This window comes from Callospermophilus lateralis, chromosome 13 (genome assembly GCF_048772815.1).
Source record: "Callospermophilus lateralis isolate mCalLat2 chromosome 13, mCalLat2.hap1, whole genome shotgun sequence".
In the NCBI taxonomy this organism is placed as follows: domain Eukaryota; kingdom Metazoa; phylum Chordata; class Mammalia; order Rodentia; family Sciuridae; genus Callospermophilus; species Callospermophilus lateralis.
Genome location: NC_135317.1, coordinates 71180807 through 71207406, shown reverse-complemented (window position 1 = coordinate 71207406; position 26600 = coordinate 71180807). Strand labels below are relative to the sequence as shown.

Genomic DNA, 26600 nt, shown 5'->3' with positions numbered 1-26600 from the left:
AGATACCATCTTCTTTTATCCAATACACATATCCAACTGCCATATAATCCTAGTTTGGGCATTAACAATGACCTTTGTTGTTAGATTATATAAACTTTAAAAAGTTACTGAAGGCTACATGAAATAAAACTGTTCCTAGAGAAATTCTTCCAGGGCCTAGTACATCACCTTGTATATAAGTGCTCAATAACTTAAATAAAATGTACAACATATGTGAAACAGAGTTAGAAAAGCCATTAAGAATTACACTTTTATATTACACATGAACTTCCTAATTGGGCAATTAAGTCACACACTAGAACAACTATAATTTCATAGTCATCTCGTACACATAAAAAACCAAACAAAAATATTTAATTTTAAGTTGAAAGTTTAAGTTTCAAATCCTCCCAGCTGGATATTTATATTTATAGAATACTGATGGTTTACACATATGAAAAAATACTACTATTATCAATGGGTATGTAATTTGAGCAATTTTCCTCTTATTGTGAAGGATCTTTATGGCAACTGTGATTTTCCTTGGTACCCACTTCATATATTTGTAAATTAGCTGTCATGGGTTGAAGTCCCTGACAAGGAGAGTAAAGCTAAATGAACTATAAAGTGATCAACTATATTCAGTCCTTATCAGTGCTATGCTTTGATATAAATTCCTTCACATGTTTACATGAAACTTTCCCTCCAAAAAAAATCTACATTAAAAAAATCTCAAGAAGATGGCACAGAATATTCAACATTTTTGCTGTTTATGCAAATGGCACTGGCATACCAAAATATTAAAAATGTATATCATATTAAATTAGTTTAATCATTCATAACTTCTTATGTGGATTAATGATTTCAAAACAAATTCCATTCCTATCAATACTTATCTACCTAATCCAAGTGATTACACATTTATACTTGAAGTTTGCTCTTTCAGTTACTTTTACTCAAGAATGTCAGGCAATTGGGTATCTAAAGTGCCTTTGGAACATTGTTTTTAGAGATTTGTGTCACTCAGTAAAAATAAGTACTTGAAATGATATTTTCCATATTCAAAAGCCAGTGTAGAATTTTTATTCCCTGTAAACACATACCATGCCAACTATTTCCACTGTCCGGTTAAAAACTAAATATTAAAACATTCACACTGTTCTGAGGTCATTCTATTGGATATATACTGAATACAAATATACAGTTTTTTTTTTTAAGAGAGTGAGAGAGGGGAGAGAGAGAGAGAATTTTTTAATATTTATTTTTTAGTTTAAAGCAGACACAACATATTTGTTTGTATGTGGTGCTGAGGATTGAACCCGGGCCGCACGCATGCCAGGCGAGCGCGCTACCGCTTGAGTCACATCCCCAGCCCAAGAGTTCTTACCTGTAATGGACATGTGTGACTGTTGGTTTCCTGTACCCAAGGATCCAAGTTTGAATATCTAGAGGTTCAGCTTTGGGATATGCTATGGTTGTATCTATTATCCATTGAAGGCCTTTTGATTTGCTCTCTGAGAACAAAGAAAAAAAATTACTTAAGGTTGGATCACTTTTTATATTATCTGCAGTAAATAACATGGTATCAATCACTTGAGAAGTGTAAAGTTTATTAATATACCTTTTGCTTTAAGAAGTGAGGATGAACTTTGGTGCTACTGCTCTATAATACATGTAGGACAAAATTTAAGGATTTCTTATTGTTTTATAAAATGGATGAATTTCAAAACAAATAATTGAGCACTGTTATTTACTGCACATGCATAATTCAGGTATTCAGTACAATTATGCATTCTCAAAGTCTTATTTATATTTTATCACTTCTGTAAAAAAATTGGCCTATGAAAAGGTAAGAAGTATCACACTGCAAAAAATGAAAAACAGACTTTGAAACAAAATCATTCACTAAATATAATTATAATGCAAACACCAAGATTTGTAATACTTGGAGATACTAATAAATATAAGATCATGGCAATAAAATTATGAACTTTTAGACATACATTATTGTCAGTTGATGTTCTTATTTGAAACAAAGCAAAAGAACTGCAATTTTAGCAAAAGTTACATGCAAATAAAGCAATAAACTCTCCTGTCTTTTGGAAGGGAGAGCAGATAACTACCATTTAAGTGTAAGGATGGGGAAGCTCTATTTAGTTTGTCCCTTTGTACACTATTTTTATTCCCAGCATGGAGTAAAAAATTGAGCAAGAATGGAGAGGGAAATCTTCAGAGAATGCTGATAGAACAGACCATTACACTTTAAAGCCTATGTTTGAAGTATCTAAGAATCCCCAAAAAGAAAAGAAGAAAAAAATTCTCATTTTCAAGCATAAGTCCAAACATATGCATTAGAAATCAGTGGTGTGTGTGTGTGTGTATGCATACATATCCCTTAAATTCTTTAAATATTTTAGAACAACATTCTGAAGATGGGGAAATCTGTAAAAAAAAATTTTTTTGTCAAATTTTACAAAACTTTTTTTGTCTAATTCTTTCAGATGCTTGAACATTTTCATGATGAAATGATAAGAAAAAATACCAGAGTTCAGCTTAATATTTTAATCAAGCAATAAACACATATGCCAATCCTTTTAAAGTTAATCAGACAAAACTTAATTTTGATATGTGCGTAAGGATCACATGAGAAATGGTTTGTATTTACAGGGGATAAAATTACTAGCAAATACACTAAGAAAAATAAAATGAAAAATACCAAAACACAGAGAAGAAAATAGTAAAATAAAAAAACTAGTTTACAGGTCTATTAATGATCTTTTCTAAACAGCTAGGAAAAAATATTTTAATTAAGGTAGGATAAATAATAATTTACTTTGTTATAAACATTTCCTCTCCAAAAGAAAAACCATCTTTCTTCACTATTAGGCATCTTTCTTTGCTATTAAGTATGATAATTGGTCCTTCCTTCAAGATCTAGACAACCACAGTGTTTGGACCAGGTTCACTATTTAAACAGCAATGTTACTTATTCCAATTAATCCTGTGTGGAAGACCTTGGCCTTCCAGTTTGGGCTTGGTGACATTGCTATAGTGTCTTTCCAGTAGTGAAGCTATTCTGAACTTAACTTTCCTATTAAAAGACTCTTTCAATTTGTCTTTTAAATACATGATGAAAGATTAAGAGAGCAGACTGCCAAGCAGCTGCGTGGAAAAAAAAAGAAGAAGGAAAACTCAGGGCAATCTCATGGGCATTATTTCTACATCTGCTCTTTATCACCATTTAGAAACACATTTATGAGAGTCAATCATTTCAGTTTTCAGTGTATTTAAAGAATATTAAAAGAATAGCAAACCACTACTAGGGAAACAGACCCAAGTCAATTTCTCTGAGCTTCTAAATTTATAATTTGTCACCAAATTTTTACAGTAATAGTGGCTTAGATAAACTTGCTCAAGATAGTTGTCATATTGTTGGCACAAATACCTTCTACAAAACTTCACAATCTACCAGGCTATTTCCAAGCTGACTGCATCTTTTTCTTGGCCATAAAAGTAATACATACTCATTATTTAAAAATTGAAAAATACAGGAAAGGATTAAGAAATGGGGAAAATTATCCATAATGTTACAACTTAGAAAAACAATCACTGCCAACATTTGGGTATCTTTTCTTTCACACATTTCCTACTGGTAACTGATCACAGACTTGAGCTCATGCTCAAGTTTCACAGAGCTGTGTGTTTCAACAGTATACCATGAGCACCTGGCTAAGCCACTATATAATGGCTGCATTGTAGTCTCCACTTATGGATATTTGATGATTACTTACCTTCTATTTCCATTTTTTTTTTTTTTTTGCTATTTTAAACAATTCTGTGATAAATTTCTTTGGCTGTACTTTAGATTATTTCATTTTCAGTGGAATAACTGAGTTATTTATTAACACTTTAAGGGTCTTAATAAATACTGTCCAACTACATTAAATTTCTTCTCTATTATTTGAATAAAAAATGATAAGTATATACATACTGTTTTTATAAATAGAAACATCAAAAAAATCATAGTTTCATATTCTACCCCAGTATTAATTTTACTTGACAAAAAGAACAACTATACCTTCTGGAACTCCAGAAAACCCTTTACAGGAAATGTTAAAAAACATCATACCTAATTCTTTAGCATCTCCTCCTGCTTGACTTCCATTTTCCTGTCGTGGTACAAGTACACTCAAAATAATTTTTGTTGCACCAAATCTTGGCAAAGTGACATGTGTAAGAAATGGCAAGTTATTTTTCTTGGCATATGCCTGACTTGTTTCTCGCCTCTTCCTGAGGAAGCCCCCTTCGGGAAATAAAACAATCCATTTTCGATCTCTGCTCCTATAATTATTTTCTAGGTGCTTCTTGAGAAGCAGCAGCTGTTGCTCACGATGAGATTTTCCCTAGAAGGTATACACAAATAGTAAGGACAGTTACATCCGAAATGAAAATGCTGTAAGATCAAATAAAAACAATCATTTCTAAATTCAAATCCAGTCACAGAATAAAAGAGTCATTTCCCCTGACTTATTTCCCTTTATGACCCCAGTGGTAAAGAGAGAAAATTTATAGCACTTAATAAAGAAACTTTTCTTTCTGCAGGAAAAGTAATTTGCTCTGATTGCCCAGAAAGTTCAGTCATTAACCTATCCAGCAACTACAAACTAAATGCCTACTATATGCCAAGTGCTATCAGAGATTCTAAAGACAGGATTAAACAGCGAGATTATACTCTAGTTTTGGGAAAGTGGTAAATTTGGAGTGTCTACTCAATCAGAATCAGTGATATGTGTGTTTCAGCAGCTTTTGGTCACTGTGACCAAAATTCTTGACAAACACAACTCAGGGGAGAGAAACTTTATTTGGAGCTCATGGTTTCAGAGGCCTCAGTCCATAGACAGTCAAGTCCATCCTCTGTGCTCAAGGTGAGGCAGCACATCGTGGCTGACGGACGGGCCAGAGAGAGGAAAGCAGCTGACCTTGCAGTGGCCAGGAAGCAGAGAGAGATGGAAGGGGCTTCAGGGAAGATGAACCCTTCCAGGGCATACCCCCAGTGACCCACCTCCTCTAGCTATACCCCATTGACCTAGAGTTACCACCCAGCCCATTCAAGCTAGGATGGACTGATCAGGTTACAGCTCTCACAATACAATCTCTCACCTCTAAGCATTCCTACATTAACAGGAGATTTTGGGGGTCACCTCTAATCCAAACCATAACAATGTGTTAGGAAGAAAAGATTAAGAGGCTAGAAAAAAATCAAGAAGGTCAGGGAAAGCTTTCATTTAAGCAAAGAGCTGTTAATGGGAGGGAATAAGTCGCATGAAGAGGAAGTATATACCAAGGAATGAGAACAAAAAGCACAAAGATCTGGATAGAGACCAGCTCAGGATGTTCAAAGAACAGTACCAAAGCTGGTATGACTGAAAAGATGAATGAGGTAGTCAGTGGCAGGAGATGAAACTGCAGAGGGAGGTGGAGACCAAGTGAAAAGGGCCTTATGCATGGCTAGGTAGTTTTAGATGTGAATTCACTGGATTTTAAATGAAGCAGTGTTATAATCTTATTTAGATTTGAAAAAAAATCTGCTGGCTCCTGTGACAAAAAGACTACAAGAAATAAGTTAGGAGACTACTGTAAAAGTTCCTGCAAGGGAGCTTCAAAGGATTCAACTCAGGGGTATTCATGAGAAGTCGGTACATACAGGGAATAAAAAGTTGAAAGCAAAGTTACCAGGATTTTCTGATATATCTGATCTCAGTTGTGAGGGAAACAAAGGAACATGGATGACTTGAAGACTGAAAACAGGAATCCAGAAAAACTTATAGGACGACCAAAACCTACAACTAAATATCACAAAGGGTCTTTCAGAATGATCAATTTGCTAATTTCCAGGCAACATAATTATGAAGCTTCTTAAAATAATTAGTACACTTTCAGGCCAGGTGCCCTGGCACACATCTGTAATCCCAGCAACTAGGGAGGCTAAGGAAGGAGGACCACAAGTTTGAGTCCAGTCTCAGCAACTTAGCAAGACTCCATCTTAAAATAAAATATAAAAAGGGATGGGGACGTAGCTCACTGGGTTCAATCACTAGGACAAATAATAACAACAACAATAACAATAATATCAACAACGACAACAACACATTCAGTCTTTAAAATAGCTTAAGTTCCCAAGACTACTTATAAAATATTTTTACTATTCTTGGGAAATCGTGTCAAAAATCATCTCATAGCAAAGCCCCAAAGATTTAAAAAAAAAATTAATACTTTTTCTATTCCAATCCTCCTTCCATGTTACAAATTTTCATTACTAATCTATTGGGAAAAAATGTTGCTCTTTAGAAATGAATTTGGCAATTTCCCACATACTATGAAATGTAGTTTTACATATACAAACGTCATATTGCAATAGCCACAAAAATAGTTTGGTGTACATAATTTTTTTTTTTTAAAGAGAGAGTGGGGGAGGGAGGGGGAGAGAGAGAGAGAGAGAGAGAGAGAGAGAGAGAGAGAATTTTTTAATATTTATTTTTTAGTTCTCGGTGGACACAACATCTTTGTACGTGGTGCTGAGGATCGAACCCGGGCCGCACGCACGCCAGGCAAGCACGCCACCACTTGAGCCACATCCCCAGCCCCATAATTTTTTTTTAAATTCTCTCGAAGTACACTGATAATTTAGCACTTTCTTGATGTTTAAGGATCATGATCGCTAAGATCAACTGTTATACTACACTATAAGTCAATAATTTCCTAAGACCTCATGTTGTAAGAGGCTTGGCTACTTTTTCCACTAGACCCCCTAGACTGCAAAGCTTTCTGTCAGTTCTATTACCTTCTCTGAGATATTAGTCTTAGGTTTTTTGTTTTGGTCACTGTTTACTTTGTCCTGACCTCCTGACCAATCTCCACTACCACCTCTTTGTGAAGTTCCAGTCCACACTTCCATCTGTCTTTGCTCAGAAGAACCATGGTAAGCACTAGGTAATTGGACATCATGTGAAAATAACAGGTTCTGTACATAAAACTGTATGGAGTAAAATGGATGTGTTTTGTAACACTTCTTTTCACAGAGCTTAAAAGTTTTCTACTCATTTCCAGTTTATTTCTGCATTTGTGCTTCATAGAAGAGGCTTCATTTGATTCCTGAATTATTCATTAAGTATTTATGTGCAGAGCACTGCACAATCCAGATTAAAATGCTCATTATAGAAACAATAAGTAAGTGTTGCATTAGCACACATGAAAACTCTTACAAATCACATCTAGGTTTTCCACTTTTGAGAAAATCAGGTTTATAATACTAGTACCATACCAGGGAAATATAATGTAACACTGACTGAATAAAAGGTTATGATTCTTTCTACTGCACTAAACTATTCCTCATGCTTGGGATCTTCCTCAATCCATGTTTGTCCATCAAAATCCATAACAATTCTTTAAAATTTATGCCAAATATCATTTTATCCTCTCAAGTTTTTCTGAGTTCACAGAAAAAAATCTGATACTCATTTCCCTAAAACAAATTCCCAAAATATTTCTGATGATGATGATGACAACAATTATGAAGATATAATAATCTCCCTACTGGTAACTAAGATATCTTCAATTTCATATAACAGGCCCTTATAGATAAAAATTATAGTGATAATAAAGATGATGATAGTGGTAAACATGATAAGGGCAGCAAGCGCTGTTCCGAGTGTTTTACCTACATTACTTCATTTAATTCCCACAATAACTATCTGGGGTGTTACTATATTATCTTCATTTGAAAAATAAGGGAACTTTGAGCTGGTTAAGTAATTTTCCCAATTCATATAACTAAGAAGCTGAAGAGCAAGGAATATGATGAACGTTTGATAAATGTTTATTAAACTGAACTGTATCCTCTATATGGGAGGGTAGTAGAGGTTAAGATACTTGCATTATAAGTATCTTATTACTCAGGCACACTCAAATTCAGATTAAATAAATGTTTATGGAAGAAAGACCTAGAGGAAGGACTCCCTGAAACACTAGAACTGACTACCTATTATAGTTGGCTTTCTTATGTACCTTTTCATAATGAAGAATCAGTCTGACCAGACTATTCATTCAGACTTTTATCATGGGGAAGAAATGTTCATCACTTACCTGCCTTATAAAGAAGTCTCCATGAATTAGAGAAACAATTCCAAAGTTGGTGTACTTAAAAATATGATCCATCAACCATATTAACTGAGCAACAGCCTAAAATATTTAAAAGCAAGAGATAATTAAATATTGTATAGAAGTAACCGGACTATAATCTAGCCAAGGCTTCAAATTTTAAACATAGTCATCCAAGCATTAAGCATTCTTAATTAACCTAAATATTTTAAATTTAATGCTCTTTCTACAAATATAACATAGGTACTAATAAAGTCTACATGAAAAATCACAGATCTTGATTCCAAGGGTTGGAATCTTAAGTACTAGGTAGGAAACTAGAATATGAGTATACATTTAAAAATATCTTAATAAAAAATTTATACATTCTATTATGTTATAAAGAATATTTGTTAGTTTATACAAGGTCATACTCTTTGTCAACATAAAACTATTTGAAATACTTCAATAATTTGTGATGTCTTATTCACAAAATATTCTCTGTTGCTTATGTGAGTTAATTCCCATGCTGAGAGCAGAAGACTTCAAGTAAATTTAAAAATTAAAAGTATAAACAGGATCTAATTAATAAACTTCTTAATTTCTTTCCTACTGAGGAAATAGATTTCCTTTTTTTAAACTTTAAATAAAGTGAAAGTTACAACCTCAGAGTAGAATGCAATGAGCTTTACTTTGGTCTCTTATGGGAATAATAAATGTAAACACTAAAAAAACAAAATTATGTAACTCTCATATAAGGAAAAAACTGAACATTGACACTCATGTGCTGCTTTTATAAAGCATCATAAAATCCCACAGACAACATAATGTAACAACAGCTCTGCCTTATTTTTTCAGTGAAATAACTACTCCATCAGCTTTTTTGTATTAAATTAAAAACATTTTTAAAGTAATTTAAGAAAAAGATTTGTGCCCAGTGAAGAAATGAGTCACCATGTCAATTAATACAGAGTAAAATAAACACCAGTATCTCATTATTCATTCTTGTTTTGCTTTGCAATGATAACTACTTTGTTTAAATAAATCCAATTTAACTAAATGAAATTTGTTGAAAAGTGTCCCAAGTAAAAAACAAAAAACAAGAAGTAACTGAATAAAACCTATAAAATATTTTAACTCTACACAGTATTTATGAAGTGTCTACAATTTAAGTGGCTTAAAATACCAAAATTATTTTTCTTGTTTAATCTTTCATTTATAGTGGATTCACCTTTTCAGTCAGTTTGAATTATTTCCCCTAAAATAAACTAGGTCAGAATTACACATACAAATCTCACATTCATTAGACCTATCTTACTTAATTTGTTATTTGTTTTAGGTGAGCCTTCTAACTGAAGCAATGTAAAACATGGCCTTAGTAACACTGGATAAAGCAAGCATAATATCTTACCTCCCAAAGGACTTTGTAAATAAAATCCAAAGTAATAATGACCTTATTTTCTTCTGGCTAAAGATCCCCAAGAACACCTAATTAACTGGCTAATTTTACTCTCCTCTCTTCTTTTCGTATTTGTACTTCTCAAACTTGCAATCCACCATTCCACTTCAAGACAGTCCTTAATTTGAATTTTATCAGCTTTGCTTTCACCCCACTTAGTATTTTTTAAAACAGTTTAATGAGATATAATTCACATTATCCCTATGTGTGTGTGTGTGTGTGTGTGTATGTGTGTGTGTGTCTAAATCTCTAAATTCTCCTCCTGGAGTAGCTTATTTTATTTTTTAATATTTTCTAAATTTTCAGGAAAAGTATACATGTTAAGTTTAAGTCTGTTTCAAACCATAGTAAGAAACTTAAATTGATTCTTTCTTGCATTCCCCTTCTGGATATCCACCTATTGCCTTCAGATTGGCTTACCCGTCCTTTGTCCTGTAGGCACATCATCAGTGTGCACACATCTCCTGTTGCCTGATGGTTCACCAACATCATAGCTTCATCTTCTGAAATTGCTTTAATATCTTCCCCCCATTCCATCACTGTAAGAATAAAAAGTTTCAAAGTTTTGTTTTAAATATTTTTACATGACTAGGCATTTTCCATCACAAAAAAATGGTATATATTATTTATATGTCACCTAGCTAAAATGTCTGAAAATTTAGAACCAAGTTCATTTTCTATAAAAATCAGAAAGTTAATAATATAACATTTCTACAATCCCAAACTATCCATTAATATAAAATGGTCATATCTCTGATCTAGAAGTTCTATTTCCTAAAATTTATCCTATAGAATCCAAATAGGATTGTTCAAATAGGCAAAGATGCACATATAAAGGATGTTTATTACAATTTAAATGTTTACCAACTGGAAAATGGACAAAAAAATATGATAAAACTAAGGAGTGTAAGTGTATTAAAAGAATGAAGGGTATTTCTATATGATAATCTCCTAAAATCATATTACTGACTATGATATTTTGATATACATATTTTAGTTTCTATCTAAGGTTCCTGGCTTATAACTTCCTCCCCAAGGCAGGCCATAGAAACTAGAATTTCTCTTTTCTACAGTGGTCACAGAAACTCTAACCTTCTCCACCTTTCTCTGACTACCTTGTCTGACAATAGATGATAAGACTCCCATTTCAGAAGGGGTCTTGACCCATACCAGGGAGGAAGGAATGCTGAGGCCTTGCTGGTTTCCCCTCTATCAGCATTAGATATGCAATGAAGTCTCCACAAAAACCCATAAGGACAGGGTTCAGAGAGCTGAACACATGGAGGCTCACAGAGGGCAGCACTTTCTTGAGAGCATGGAAACTGTGCTTCTTTCCTCATACCCTGCCCTATGCACTTCGTGTCCTTCATACTAGCCTTTATAATAAACTGGTACACGTTTCTCTGAATTTATTTTAGCAAATTAATCAAACACAGGAAGGGGGTTCCGGGACCCCTGATTTACAGCTGGTCAATTAGTAAAACAACCTGAGACTTGTAACTGGAACTTAAAATTGGAGGAGGTGGGCAGTCTTAGGGACTGAGTCCTCAATCTGTGAGATCTGATGCTATCTCCAGGTAGGCGGTATTTGAACTAACTTGGATTAAAGGATTCCCAGCTGATGTCTGCTGCAGAACTGCTTGCTTGATGAATGGGGGGAAAAACTTCACACTACTGTCAAAAGCAATCAGTGTTGTGAGAGTATCTGAGGAGGAAATGAACTAGAGTTGTTTTACTTATTTTTTATTTTTTTTTTGAGAGAGAGAATTTTTTAATATTTATTTTTAGTTTTCAGTGGACACAACATCTTTATTTTTATTTTATTTTTTTATGTGGTGCTGAGGATGGAACCCAGTGTCCCGCACATGCCAGGTGAGCGTGATTCGACTTGAGCCACATCCCCAGCCCAAGTTGTTTTATTTTTATGCGATGCTGGGGACTGAATTCAAGAGCTTCAAGCAGGGTAGGAAAGTGCTCTACCTCTGAGCTATACCCTCAGACCCTGAGCTTGAATAGGCACACTGCAAAAAAGTAGATACTGCACATTTTGTCTTTTTAAAGAAGGAATAAAATTTATGTGTTAATTCAATGCACTGCAAAAAGTCTGGGAATGAATCATCATTAGGAGGTGGTTCTCAGACCCTGCAAATCCCATTATATGTATAAAAAATTTCGAACAATGTAGAACTATGAATTTCCACTTTACAGTAAGAAAACAAAAAATAAATAAATAAATAAGTTAAATTTACATAAAATCTCCAGATGAATAGTCACTGTACCAAAACCTATATATGTATTCTAAGGAAGAGAGTGCTTTCTCTGGAGTTACGCCTTACTTTACAGTAAATTTACTTCATAGGAAAAATGAAATAGAGCTTCAGCTTTCAAACATGACAATCTTAACAAAGAAGCTTCTAGGGTTCCTCAAATGCAGATTATACATTAGCATTTACTTTCATCTTATCCTCATCTCCCTCACTTCTATTAGGAGAGAAGTTGAGTCTCCTATGTGGAATATTTCTGGATGAAATAGGGATGGGAGCCCTGTGGGGAGCACCTTCCCCACATTCCCACTTCCTTCCCCACTCACCCCTGTCACTCCAATATACTACATAGTGGTAGTAAGAGTTCATTTGAGAAAGGTTCTGCTCATTTTTTCTTTCTACTGAAATCCATTTAGTCTATTCACATTAAAGATCTTAAAATTCTATCCTAAAAATTTTCAGCATGGCTGAACATACATTAAGTTGTGGTAACTACCTGCAAAATAAGGCACTGCAATCATTCTATTAGATGTTATTACTCATATCCAAATAGCTTATAAGATCTATGAAAAATGCTTTTATTTTAAGATTTTTAAGTGAATATAGCTTGGAAATGATGTGAATGGATGATGCCAAATGCTCCTTTGGAATAAAGGTAGAAACACTGTTGAAGAGCCCAGCTTCTTGAAAACTGTGACAGTGACAGCACCAATTCTTCAGGGCACTTCCTTTCCCAAGTTCCCAATTTGGTTCAGATGACAAGCTAACTTCACTGAAACATATTTAAACTGCTGATACATTGCTGTGGGAAGTAGAAATTGGTACACTTTCATTTTGTAGTGTCAATTTGGCACATTTTCAAAATTAACAATGCACAAACCTTTTTACCCAGCAGTTCTACTTCTAGAAATTCATTCTACAGATATGCTCATTTATATGCAAAATGACACGTATGCAAAGCTATTTACTGCAGCATTGTTTGCAAAAGCAAAGATGAAAATAACTAAAAAAAAAACCAATTTAAATTCACAGAAACAGAAAGTAGAATAATGGTTTCCAGGGGCTGGGGGAGGGAAAATTGTTGTTTAATGAGTACATTCATTCCTCAGCATCTGCAGTAGATAGGTTCCAAGAGCCCATAAGGACACCAAAATATGTGCTCAAATCCCTTATAAAAAGTGACACAGAGGGCTGGGGATATGGTTCAGTTGGTAGAGTGCTTGCCTAGCATGCACAGTTCCTGGGTTCAATCCTCAGCACGACCGAAAAAAAAAGTTTCACAGTATCTGTATATAACCTACCTACATACTTTTAAATTATTTCTAGATTACTTATAATACCTGATGCAATGTAAATGCTACATAAACAGTTGTTAGACTAAATTATTTAGGAAATAATTACAAGAAAAAAGTCTACATGTTTAGTACACATGCAATTGTTTTTCAAATGTTTGACCCACGGTTGGTTGAATCCACAGATGTGGAAACCACAGATACAGAAGGCCAATTGTACAGAGTTTCCGATTTGAAAACAATAATGTGAATACACTTAATAAAGACGTGTACTCTTAAAAAATGGTTAAGGTTTATGTTATATATATATTTTACCACAATTAGAAAACTTTTAAAGGTAGACTAGCTAAAATTATATCCATGCAATGGACTACTATGCAAACATAGTATTTATGTTCTAATACGGAATAATATAAGTAATAAAAGCAAAATGTACAATAGTGTGAAGGACAACACCAGCTGTGCTTTTAAAAAGGAGGGAGAACATATTTACTAAATGAAAACTCCTCATATCATGGTCTGTTGACAACCCTTCAACAGAGACAGACAGATACACACACACACACACACACACACACTGTATTTCACTAATTATTCACTCAATAAGTCATAATCAGGTGTTGTGGCTATAAAATAAGAACATTACAGGTGTTTTCTAAAGTGAATAGCAATTTTTTAAAAAGAAAAAAAGAAAGGCTAGTCTTAAAGGGAGAAAGCAGTGTGAAGACAGGCAGAGATTGGAGTGGTACAACTATAAGTCAAGTGACACCAAGAACAGTGAACAATCACCGGAAAACTAGGAAGAGGCAAGGAAAGATCTTCCCTGGATCCTTCAGAGAGAACATACCCTGCTGACATCTTAATTTCATACTTACAACCTACAGAACTGTGAAGAATGAATTTTCTCTGCTTGTATGCTACCAAGTTTTTGGTACTTCATAATGGCAGTCTTAAGAAATTAATAGGGCTGGGGATTTAGCTCAGTTGGTAGAGTGTTTGCCTTGCATGCTCAAGGCCCTGGGTTTAATTCCCAGCAACACATACAAAAAAAAGAAAAAGAAATTAATACCCCCAACCTTCCCCAATCTCTATCAGCCCTTTCCATTCTATCTCTCCCCAAATTATAGACTTTTTTCCTATCAAGAATAGACAAAGAATGGCATTATACTTTTTTGGGGGGCGGGGGGTAACCAGGAAATTGGACCCAAGAGCATTCAACCACTAAGCCACATCCCCATCCCTTTTTATTTTTTTTTATTTTGAGAAAGGGTCTTACCACATTGTTTAGGGCCTCACTAAGTTGCTGAGTCTGACTTTGAACTTGCAATTCTCCTGCCTCAACCTCCAGGGCTGCTGGGATTACAGTTATGTGCCACCTTGTCCAGCAACTTTGAACATTTAGAATACTTTAATAGATTTCTTACATTATGTATGTAAATGGTCCTCATTGTTCATTTTTAAATACTTTCAAAGTATAACAGTAAGAGTTGATCCAACACATTTTATCTTTCAACTAGAACTTAGTCAAGCCTTACTTTCAGACAAAATGTCAATTTACCAAAACTCACACACTATACAAAAATAAAAAAAAAATGAAGGTGGCTAGATCAACATTATATTAAGAAATTATCCTAACACAGCAATAAAGTCATGTTGAATTTTATAAAATTTTATTTGACAAGTTTAATTTCTAATATATGTGGTATTCTTTTAGAGCATAACATACTTAAGTCAAGATTAAAAATGCTCAAAGAGAAAAAACTATTGTAAATATGAAGTAGTTCTGATTCTCAGATTATATTCTGGTATCTGGTATTTTAGGATCAGTAAACATAACATAAAGCTAATATCTTAACCAAGGAAAGGATTATTCACATATTAAAGAAGAGACTATGAACACCTGCCAGCTCTTAAACTGCACTTGCTTAGAAGAACAAAAATATTCTACCACACTCTTCTATGAAATATATTCTTAAAAAAAAAAATTGGGTCAGGTTGACTATTTTCAAAGGGAACAAAGGGCAACTAAATAAAAACTAAAAGAAAAGTCTTATAGTTGTAATGAATTTTTAAAATTCTTATTAAAGAACAAAACTAAAGATTATTACCTACTACTAGTACTACTACACACATGCACATATACACATACACACTCAGACACGCTAACACATGTATTAATTCATTTCTCCCCCAAATTATAGATTATAATTAAGACAATTCACATCTCAGAAAGAAGACAAACACAAAAACACATCAAAAACTCCTTAAAAACATCAATGCCAAGGTCATTATATTGACCCACAAAACAGAATTAATATGGGGAAGAAAGGTTACTTAATATATAACCATAACAACTTTCCTTTCCAGAGCTCAAAAAGAATTACCCACCAACTGATGTCACAAACTATTCTGCCATTCTGGACCTTAGTTTTCTCATTTATGAAACATTGTTAATATCATTAGTACCACTCAAACATGCCATGAAAATGAGATATAATTGACAATACCATATAAATCATGGATAATTGGATTACATGACAGTAAAGTCCCTTTTGGAATTACTATTAACTAAATGAGCCATATGCCTTCTGTGTCATGTAAGGTCAGACATTCTCACATAAATAGTAAAGATATTAAGAGCCAAAATATCCCAAGAATGAATTTCACACAGCTCAAGTACCATAGTGTTCAGCAGCTCCAATCAGAGGCAGACTGAACTGTATTTACCCAAGGTCAGAGGTTACCAGAACAAATAGGAAAGGAGGGAAGAGGGAAAGGGGGAGAAGGGGAGAGAGACAGACAGGCAGGAAGGCAGACACTGAGAAAGTAAGTTAACGAAGGGTGGCTGTGAGAAAACAGCATAGAATACTGATTAATAGAGGGCAGAGTGGTAAGGAAACAAAATCAAATAAGAATGTGATTAAGAACAAAGGGAAGGAACTGAGGGCAATTATAATAGAGATGCTTGATGCCACCCTGATCTCCACAACATTCTATTCAAACTTCCAGAAGGAAAGCTCAGACATCTTAAAAAGCCTGGCTGGGGAATCTGATGTATTCCTCTAACTAAGAACCACCGTGATTAAAGCATTGGTAAGCCCCCGCCCCCTTAAAAACAAGTATACTGAATAAACTAGGAAATCATGGTAAGTGTTCCTTTTTTTTATTACCTAAAATAATTTATTTTTTTTATTACCTAAAATTTATAAGGCTAAAATTTTGGGGTCAAGTCTTAATGTGTAGCTTTTGGAGGAGTTGCTTAACTACTCTAATAATAGCTGCATATATTATTAAATAGATACATAAATAAATAATTCTAATTTTAAGTGGACATTTCTGGAATGCTTACTATATGCTAAGTGTTTATAATTTGTAATCATTATTTTCTTATTTAATCTTTATGAAATCCCAAATGTATAGATAGCAGTATCCCCAATTTATAAATGAGGAAAATGAGTCACAAAAGATTAAGCACTGTTTTCAAAGTTACTCTCAGGAAGTAGGAGAACTAGAATTCAAGCCACTATCTTACACTGTCACTGTTGTCATGCAGTGGGTCAAAGAACCATATGGATAGGAACTTGGATAAACTGCCCAGGCAGCATCTAAATTCGTACATGAATATGCCAGGGAGTGGAGTGGCAGGCCAACTTCCAAAGTACTCAACAAATAGTGTTGGCAGGTGGCAGTAATAGGAGGGGGAAAGAGGGAAACTCCCAAAGAAGTGTTTTTTGAATGACAGTTAAATACTAACAAAGTCTAAAGGGGCAATGGGTATCTTAGAAAAATCAACATCATTGGGACCAGATGCAGGCATCTTAAATTTAACATGCTTAATGTAGAACTGGCTCTTTTCCTTAATCTTCTCCATCTCAGCAAATTACTTGTTCGGTCATTCATCTCAAAAGAAAAGACCCACCTTTGATTACTCCCTTTCCTTAATCTTTCACATTTAAAACATCTCTAAATCTACCCCCACATTCTGTATACTCTGTATCTCTCCTTCTTTACTATTACCACTCTAGTCTAAGCCACCAATAACTCTTGCCTGTACCTCTCTAATGACCTTCTAACTAGTCTTCTTACTCTATTCTGGTTATCATTTAAAAGAAATCTTCATAATTCTAATTTCAAATACCTTTAAAATCAGAAACATCTCTGGCAAGCATAAATTAAAAGAAAAAGGAAAATTTTTAAAATATATTGGAGGCTGGGGTTGTAGCTCAGTAGTGGTGCACTTGACTAGCATGTGAGAGGCACTGAGTTTGATTCTCTGCACTATATATGAATAAATGAATAAAATAAAGGTCCATCAACAACTAAAAGAAATATTTTAAAAAATATATTGGATAATTAGATTTAGTACTGAGATTTGCTTTATATTAGATTTATACTGTTTTCAAAAGGGGAACTATTAACACTCTGAGTGAAGCAATTCTTCCTCCTATAATCATTAGCACTGACAAACTTTTAGCATCACCAAATTTTTAGCATCCCTGACCAGTAGTGTCTCCTTCAACCCAAAAGACAATTTCAAAAATCCTGCCTCCATTCCCATCCCATTTGAGAACCACTAAGTTAAAACAATCAAAATTAATTGAGTCAATATAAGCTAGAGGTAAAATTAGAGTGAGGCTAAATAGCAAATAAAAATCATTCTATCAACATGAGGCTTAAGTAAACATGTGCTTATTACAAACAAAGATCTCTTTCTCTTATCCCCACCCCTCACCTACTCAGCTCTTAAGATATGACAGCCAAGAATCTGGAAGTCTTCTCTTGCAAATATGACTAGTTCAAGAAGAAAGACCTACAAATATTAACATCTGGGGTTCCCCAATGAAATGTTACAACCAAGTCATGCTCAATGTCAACCAGTCTTAGCCAGTGGAAGGCTATCAATCTATTTTTTAGTCCCTTACTCTTAAAACAAGAATGGATAGTAGAGGGGAATCATAACATGCCACTCCAAAATGTCACTTTGTCATAATGATTATTTGGAACTGAAGGTGACCAAGAAACATCAGATGTGGGAAGGGCTCTCTTTCTTTCTCTTTTTGCCAAATTCCCTCCCCAAAAGGTGCCAGTCGCAGGAAGAAGTAATCATTCTTATCACCAGAAACAGGGAACTGACATGGAGATGAGACTGCACCAACAATAACCCTTACCTTCCATTTGTTTCCTCCATATACTTCCCAGTCACTTTCCTACAAATTGCTGCTCTTAGAAGCCCAAGCCCCTTTTCTTATCTAGTCATTTCTCCACAATTTATTACCCTCTGTTAAAATGGTATACGAGACCCTGAGTCGTTTACTTTGGATTTTTCACTTCTTTTCAGTGTAACTCTAGCCCACATAAAAATATTAATATCACATAAAATTCATATACCTTTTTTTAATGTCAATCTGCTTTTTGTTTGTCACTTATAAAACCCAAGAGGGCAGAGGAAAAGGTTTTCCTCCCCTATAGAGTCATACATTATCAGATACATACAAAAACAAAAACAAACTTTAATTTGAAAGAGAACAAGAACAAGAAGCAGCAGCAGCAGCTGGGGGAAGCAGAAATAACCCAAGAAAATGAAAACTTGGAAGAGACCAGTATTGATATGTACATTTTGGGGCTAGGGTTGTGGCTCAGTGGTAAGAGTAATAGCCGGGCATGCTCAAAGCCCTAGGCACTTAATCCCCAGTACTATTGACCTCTCAAAAAAAAAAAAAAAAAAAAAACTACCTCAAAGCAAGAGATGAGATGATGATGATGTGACAACCATGAAACATGAACAATGTGCTTAAAAAAAAACTATTGGAAATTAAATTGATAGCAAAAATACATCTCCATAAAAGGATGGAGAAATAAATTTGGAAAAATCTTCCAAACAGTACTTAAAAAAAAAAAAAAAAGAAAAAGAAAAACAGCAATTTAAACATTAAAATAACAGGAGTTTCAGAAAAAAGAAATTAAAAAAAAAATAATAGTTAAAGAGCTTTTGCTCCAGCAATCATGGTAGCACACAACCATAGTCCCAGCTACTTGGGAGGATGAGGCAAGACACTAGGGCCCAGGACTTTGAGGACAGCATAGTGAGACATTGCCTCTTGGGAGAAAAAAAATAAAAGGAGTCAGGGGGAAAACGTAAGAACATTTGCTATGATTTGAACATGTACTCCCAGGGTTCAAGTGCTGAAAACTTCATCCCTAGTTCTATGGTGTTGGGAGTTAGAGCCTAAAAAGATTGGGTTAATTATCCTGAGAAGGTTAATTATCCTTTTATTTATTGTTACAATAAAAGTTGAGTTTAACCCCTTTCTCGCTGCCTTTTTCTTACTCTCCTACCTTCTGCCACTGAATAATGCTGCATGAAAGACTTCACCAAATGCCACTGTCATGGTCTTAGACTTCCCAGTTTCCACAGCCATAAGCCAAATCAACTTCTAGTGTTTTTAAATTACCTACTCTGCAGTATTCTATTATAGTAGCAGAAAATGAATTAAGATAACATCTGAGAACACAGATTTCCAGATTGACATGGGATATCCAGTAATCATCACAGTATCCCCATGAAATTTCAAAATATAAAAGAAGGATCCTACAAAATCTCAGGAAGGAAAAAGTGGCCATTTACAAAAGCTAATGATCAGACTGACTTTTTAATTTCTTAGTAATTATAGAAAAAAAGACTAAAGACTATGGAGTTTCATCTTCAAAATCTGGAAGAAAAACTATTTCTAACCTAGAGTTCTCAAGCCAAACTATCAACAGGCATGAGAATAGCAAAATATTTTCAACTGTGCAATATTTTCAAAAACTATCCTTTTGTTCTAAGAAAATACTGGATGATATTTTTCACTAAAATGAGAGCATAAACCAAGAAAGACATAAGAAACAAGAAATTGGTAACATAATCCAGAAAAAAAATTTCCTAGATGATAGGGAAGGAAGATAATCAGGATGTTATCCTCTACTAGGCTTAAAGGAAGATCAGTCAAGTTGGAGGAAGTGATAAGTTTCCCAGAAAGAGTTTCCAAAAAAGATGAAACAGAGTAACACCTGAATTGACTTGGCAGGGAGATCTAAAACTGGTAAGAGTTTGGGAGTGAATCAGTGAATATCTCATAGAAAAGTAAGCAAAGTTAAAACCAAAATTATTAAATCTAGGGGAAACTCTGTGCAGAAATGTCAAAGTAAACACCATTTTATAAATGGATCAGTTACAAATAGGCTTATATATTTATTATTTTTAAAATTTTGGTTTATTGTGGCATAGATTATGATGAATAAAAACTATCTTTTAAAAAGTATAAAGCTAATGAATTTTGACAAATGTAAATACTCATACAACTATGACCACAAACAAAATTCACATTTTCATCATCCCAGAGAATGTCCTCATGGCCCTTTGTATTTAATTATCTCCCTCATAGACCCCTCGTAGAAGTATTTTCCTGAATCATATCCTTCTTTTCCTCTAACTATCCTTTCATCTGTATTCTTTCAGTTAACACTTTGCTTTTGAGATTTATCCAAGTATACTGTCTTCATAATTCTTTTTTATTGCTAAAGAATCATCTTTTTTAAATTTTTAAAATATTTTATTATAGTCCCAACATATAGCATAATATTTATCCTTTCATTTTTATGTATATGGTTTAGTGGCATTAATTATGTTCACAATGTTCTATAACCACTATCACTAGTTCCAAAACTTTCCATCATCCCAAAGAGAAACTATACCCATTAAGCAGTAATTCTTCCTTTCCCCTTCCCACATCCCTTGGGCTCCTCTAATCTACTTTATATCTCTATGAATTTCCCTATTATAAATAGTTCATGAGTGGAATCATTCAATGTTGTTCCTTTTATGTCTGAATCACTATATATCATAATGGATCATCCATGTTGTAGCACGTTTATATACCTATAAATAAAGAAAATTTCCACCTATTTATATACCCAAATTACAATAAAGTTCAAATACAAACTAGAAAATCAACTTTTAAAATATTATCTAAAAGAAGATGGGAGCTTATTTTTTCTGAAAAAAGTATGGCATCCTAAATATTAAAATAATATATGTTCACTGTAGTAAATCAGAAAAATATGAAAAAAAAATTACCCAAAATAGCACTAACCAGGGATAGGAAAACACTAATAAAATTTTGTAATATATCTTTCAGTGATTTTTCTGCATATAAAGTAATTTTTAAACAAAAAAAAGGAATGAATCTTAACATATTGTTTTAAACATATATTTTAAAAACAGGTATCATTTAATATTCTTCCACAACATGATTTTTAATGGCTGTATAATAATGTATTACATGTAAGTACTATGGATTAGTTAATTCTCTAATGCTGAGTACAGATTATTGATCACAGTGAAGTGTTAGATATATAAGTATAAAAAGCAAAGAACTATTGATATTTCTGCTCTAAAAACTTCTGTGTGACTTTCTTAAAACAGAGATTAAAAATATCCTTTCCATGGGCTGGGGATGTGGCTTAGGTGGTGGCACGCTCGCCTGGCATGCGTGCGGCCTGGGTTCGATCCTCAGCACCACATACAAACAAAGATGTTGTGTACGCCAAAAACTAAAAAATAAATATTCAAATTCTCTCTAGCTCGCTCTTAAAAAAAATGTAAAAAAAAAAAATGTCCTTTCCCACAAATGGTAAGAAACCAAGAAATAAATAAATAAAGCTTGGCTATTTATTTATTTATGTGCTGGGGATTGAACATATGCATGCAAGGCATGCACTCTACCAACTTAGCTATATCCCCAGCCCCAAAGGTTTACTTTGATAGGTAACAGAATTATTTTATATCGTGATTATGGTGTGACTACATAACAAAGACTATACACTAAAAAGAGTACATCTCAACCGGACACAGGTCCGCTTGCCTGTAATCCCAGAGGGTCCGGAGGCTGAGGCAGGAAGATTACCAAGTTCAAAACCAGCCTCAGCAAAATGAGGCGCTAAGCAGCTGAGGGAGATTCTGTTTCTTAATAAAATACAAAATAGGGCTGGGGATGTGACATACCCCTGAGTTCAATCCCAGATACCCCCCCACAAGAAAGTTTGTTATAAACTTGGCTGAAACACACAATTTAGAAAAATTAAGGATTTTAAACATTTTTTTGAGCCAGCGAATAAATTCATACTTATTTTTTTAGATGATGATAAAATACTAAAGAACACAAAAAATTAAAAGCAAAAACACAAATCAATGAAATAAATTATATGGGGAAAAAAAGAAAAATCAATAAAATCAAAAGTGACTCTTTGAAAAGGTCAACACAACTTATAAAATAATTTACAACAAAAACTCATAAAAAAAGAAAAATACATAAATTACTACTGTCACAATAAAAGAATAGACAGTGCTACAGACACCAAGGACATTCAAGCACAAACAAGGAAATACTGAATAACAATTTTACAAAATTTGACAGCTTTAGGTGAAATGGACCAATTCCTTGAAAATTATCAACTACCAACATACATTCAAGATGAAATAGACAATCCAAAAAGTTCATTTCTATAAAATAAACTGATTTTAGAGTCTAAAAACTTCTTAAAAAAAAAAACAATTTGACTAGCCCATATGGTTTCACTAGAATATTCTACCAAGCATTTGAAAAGAATAGAAATGACAGAATTGATGTTATCAAACACAACTAAAAAAAAAGAAAAAAGAAAAACTACATACCAATACTCTTCAAGAAGAGACAAATATCCTTAACACAACATTAGTAAATGGAATCTAACAAAATACACCATGACCAAGGTAGGTTTACTACAGGAATATAAAGTTGGTTTAACATCTAACCATTTAACATTTAACCATCTAAAGAAGAAAACCGGGGCTGGGGATGCGCCTGGCATGCGTGTGGCCTGGGTTCGATCCTCAGCACCACATACAAACAAAGATGTTGTGTCCGCTGAAAACTAAAAAATAAATATTAAAAAAATTCTCTCTCTCTCTCTCTCTCAAAAAAAAAAAAAGAAGAAAACCTGCATGATCAAATAAATTGATAAAGAAAAAGCATTTAACAAATTCCAAATCCACTCATGATAAAAACTCTCAGCAAACTACGAGCAGAAGGGAATTTGCTCAGTGTGGTAAAGTGTTTCTTCGTAAGACCTATAGCTAACATAATATTTAGTCATGTTTAGAATACTTTCTCCCTTAAAGTGAAAACAAGGCAAGGATGATCATTCTCACCACTCATATTTTACAGTGTACCAGAAGTTCTAGCCAGTCCAAAAAAAATGTAATAACAAATAAAAGACATGGAAGTTGTAAAGTAAGGAATAAAATTCTTACTTACAAATGAAATGATTGCCTATGTAGAATATCTCAAATGATCTACAGAAACTTACTAATAAGGAAGTTTAGCAAAGTTGCAGGATACAAGGTTAACACATAAATATCAATCATTTTTCTTTATACTAGCATCCCCCAAATGAAATACTTAGCTATAAATCTAAAACACATATACAGGATCTATATGCTCAAAACTACCAAAATCCTAATGAAAGAAATCAAGAGAGTTCAAATGAAGAGACATACCATATTCATGCACCAAAAGACTCAACATAGTCACAATGTTTACTGACCCATAATTTGATCCATAAATATAACTCCAATTAACCTCCAATAAGAATTTTTGCAGATAAGTGACATCTAAAATTTCTATAGAAAGACCAACAAACTATAATAGCCAAAATAATTTTGGAAAAAAACAGAGTTGGAAGGATCATACTGATTTAAAAATTTCCTATAAAAGCTACAAAAATGAAGATAGTGTGGTATTGGTAAAGAGACACACATATAAATCAACAAAACAGAAATGAAAGTCCGAAATAAACCACACAAATATGTCTAAATTATTTTTGACAAAAATACAAAATCAGTTGGATGGAGAAAGAACACTCTTTACAACATAGTGTTGCAAAACTGTGAACCTCTACCCAACCTCATACTTTCAATAACAATTAATTCAAAATGGGTCTATGAAAAACATAGAAGTATAAGACTTCTAGAAGAAAACAGTCTCCATGGCCTGGGGTTCTTAGATATTACATACATACAAATAAACACAACCCATAAAAGGAAATAAAATTTAAAAACTGAACTTTTCCAAAATGTATCATTTTGTTTAGGAAAAGATATTGTGTTCAGGGAACAAAATGGGAGAAAATATATGCAATCAAATATCCTACAAAGAATTTGTATTCAGAATATATACAAAGAATACTCAAAACCTAGTATTAAACAGCCCAATCAATTAAGAAATGGACAAAAGACTTAGACATTTCACCAAGGAGGATACAGCATATGGACCGCAAACAACCATTCAGAAATATGCTCAATATACTTAGCTACCAGGGAAATGAAATTCAAAACCACAATGAACTATCTTTATTCACTTATTAAAATGACTAAAATTTAAAACTACTGATAATACCAAGGACTAGCAAGGGCAAAAAGAAATTAGAAAATTATTGAGACAGTGTGAAATAGTGTAGCCACTATGGAAGAGTCTGGCAGTTTCTCATAAAGGTAAAAAGACACCAAATAACCCAGTAAACCCACTCCTTCATATTTACCCTAGAGCAGGGGTCAGCAAACTTCCCCTAGAGCCAGAGAGTAAACATTCTTTCCTTCAAATCAAAGTAATTGATGGAAGACATTACTAAATAGACTATACCCTTTTTGTTTCTTATATGTTTCTTGTCTTATATTAACTGCTTAACAACCTCTCCCCCAAAGTAATCTAGTTCAAATTTACTTTGTTAAGCCACTGAAAGCTGGGGTAGCTACTGGGTCTCTTTCTATAGTATATCTCTTTTTTTTTTTTTTAAACTCAGGCTTATTTTATTTTATTTTTAAAGAGAGAGAGAGATAGAGAATTTTTTTTTATATTTATTTTTTAGTTCTTGGCGGACACAACATCTTTGTCTTCATGTGGTGCTGAGGATCGAACCGGGGCCGCTCACATGCCAGGAGAGCGCGCTACCGCTTGAGCCAAATCTCCAGCCCTCTATAGTATATCTCAATAACAGTACCTGTTGCAAAATCCTCAAAATCCTTGCTTAAAGGGTTGGTTTTCCCAGTCTTTTAAATAGCTCCTTTATCTTTGAGTTGACTTATAGAACACTAAATTCAGAGATTAGGATTTAAATCAAATGTATTTTATTTTTATTCCACTGGAAGAACTTTTAAGTAACATAATTAAGTAATACTGAGGAACTAAAAAAAGGGAAATTCTAACTTCTGAAGGCAAAAATTTATAGCAAATTATCAGGAAATAAATGTACCATGCAGATTCTCTGCTTTGCTACCAGACCTCTAAAAAGCTTTAGAATCAGACTATGATATATTGTAGGGGTATCAATCTTCAAGAAATTTAGAGGCACAAGTGCTGGCGAGGATGTGGGGAAAAGGGTACTCTTGTACATTGCTGGTGGGACTGCAAATTGGTGCGGCCAATTTGGAAAGCAGTATGGAGATTCCTGGGAAAGCTGGGAATGGAACCACCATTTGACCCAGCTATTGCCCTTCTTGGACTATTCCCTGAAGATCTTAAAAGAGCGTACTACAGGGATACTGCCACATCGATGTTCATAGCAGCACAATTCACAATAGCTAGACTGTGGAACCAACCCAGATGCCCTTCAATAGATGAATGGATTTATATGGTGGCATTTATACACCATGGAGTATTACACAGCACTGAAAAAATGACAAAATCATGGAATTTGCAGGGAAATGGATGGCACTAGAGCAGATTATGCTTAGTGAAGCTAGCCAATCCCTAAAAAACAAATACCAAATGTCTTCTTTGATATAATGAGAGCAACTAAGAACAGAGCAGGGAGGAAGAGCAGGAAGAAAAGATTAACATTAAACAGAGACATGAGGTGGGAGGGAAAGGGAGAGAAAAGGGAAATTGCATGGAAATGGAGGGAGACCCTCATTGTTATACAAAATTACATATAAGAGGTTGTGAGGGGAATGGGAAAATAAACAAGGAGAGAAATGAATTACAGTAGATGGGGTAGAGGAAGAAGATGGGAGGGGAGGGGAGGGGGGATAGTAGAGGATAGGAAAGATAGCAGAATAAAACAGTTACTAATAGAGCATTATGTAAAAATGTGGATGTGTAACCGATGTGATTCTGCAATCTGTATTTGGGGTAAAAATGGGAGTTCATAACCCACTCGAATCTAATGTATGAAATATGATATGTCAAGAGCTTTGTAATGTTTTGAACAACCAATAAAATAAAATGATCCCCCCCCAAAAAATAACAGTACAATTAAAATTATATACTAAAATAATTAAAGACACAAAATACATGCACAAGAAGACTTATCATGATATTAAGTGGTCATTGACTTCCTTGAGCATTGACATTCTGGCACACTTTTACAGGCAGTTGACACCACAAAAAAAAGAAA

General features: G+C 33.9%; 1 protein-coding gene across 3 annotated transcripts in view; it reads right to left on the bottom strand.

Annotated features, from left to right (window-relative positions):
- The window catches only part of Lpgat1 (lysophosphatidylglycerol acyltransferase 1), a 75970-nt gene that overhangs the window by 26737 nt on the left and 22633 nt on the right, over positions 1–26600 (bottom strand). For all 3 annotated transcript variants that reach the window (XM_076873119.1, XM_077105079.1, XM_076873121.1), the window contains 4 exons: positions 9995–10113; positions 8122–8217; positions 4109–4382; positions 1367–1493 (listed from right to left, as the gene is read on the bottom strand). In XM_076873119.1, the coding sequence (XP_076729234.1) occupies positions 1367–1493; positions 4109–4382; positions 8122–8217; positions 9995–10113 (616 nt within the window). The remainder of the gene's footprint in view (positions 1–1366; positions 1494–4108; positions 4383–8121; positions 8218–9994; positions 10114–26600) is intronic.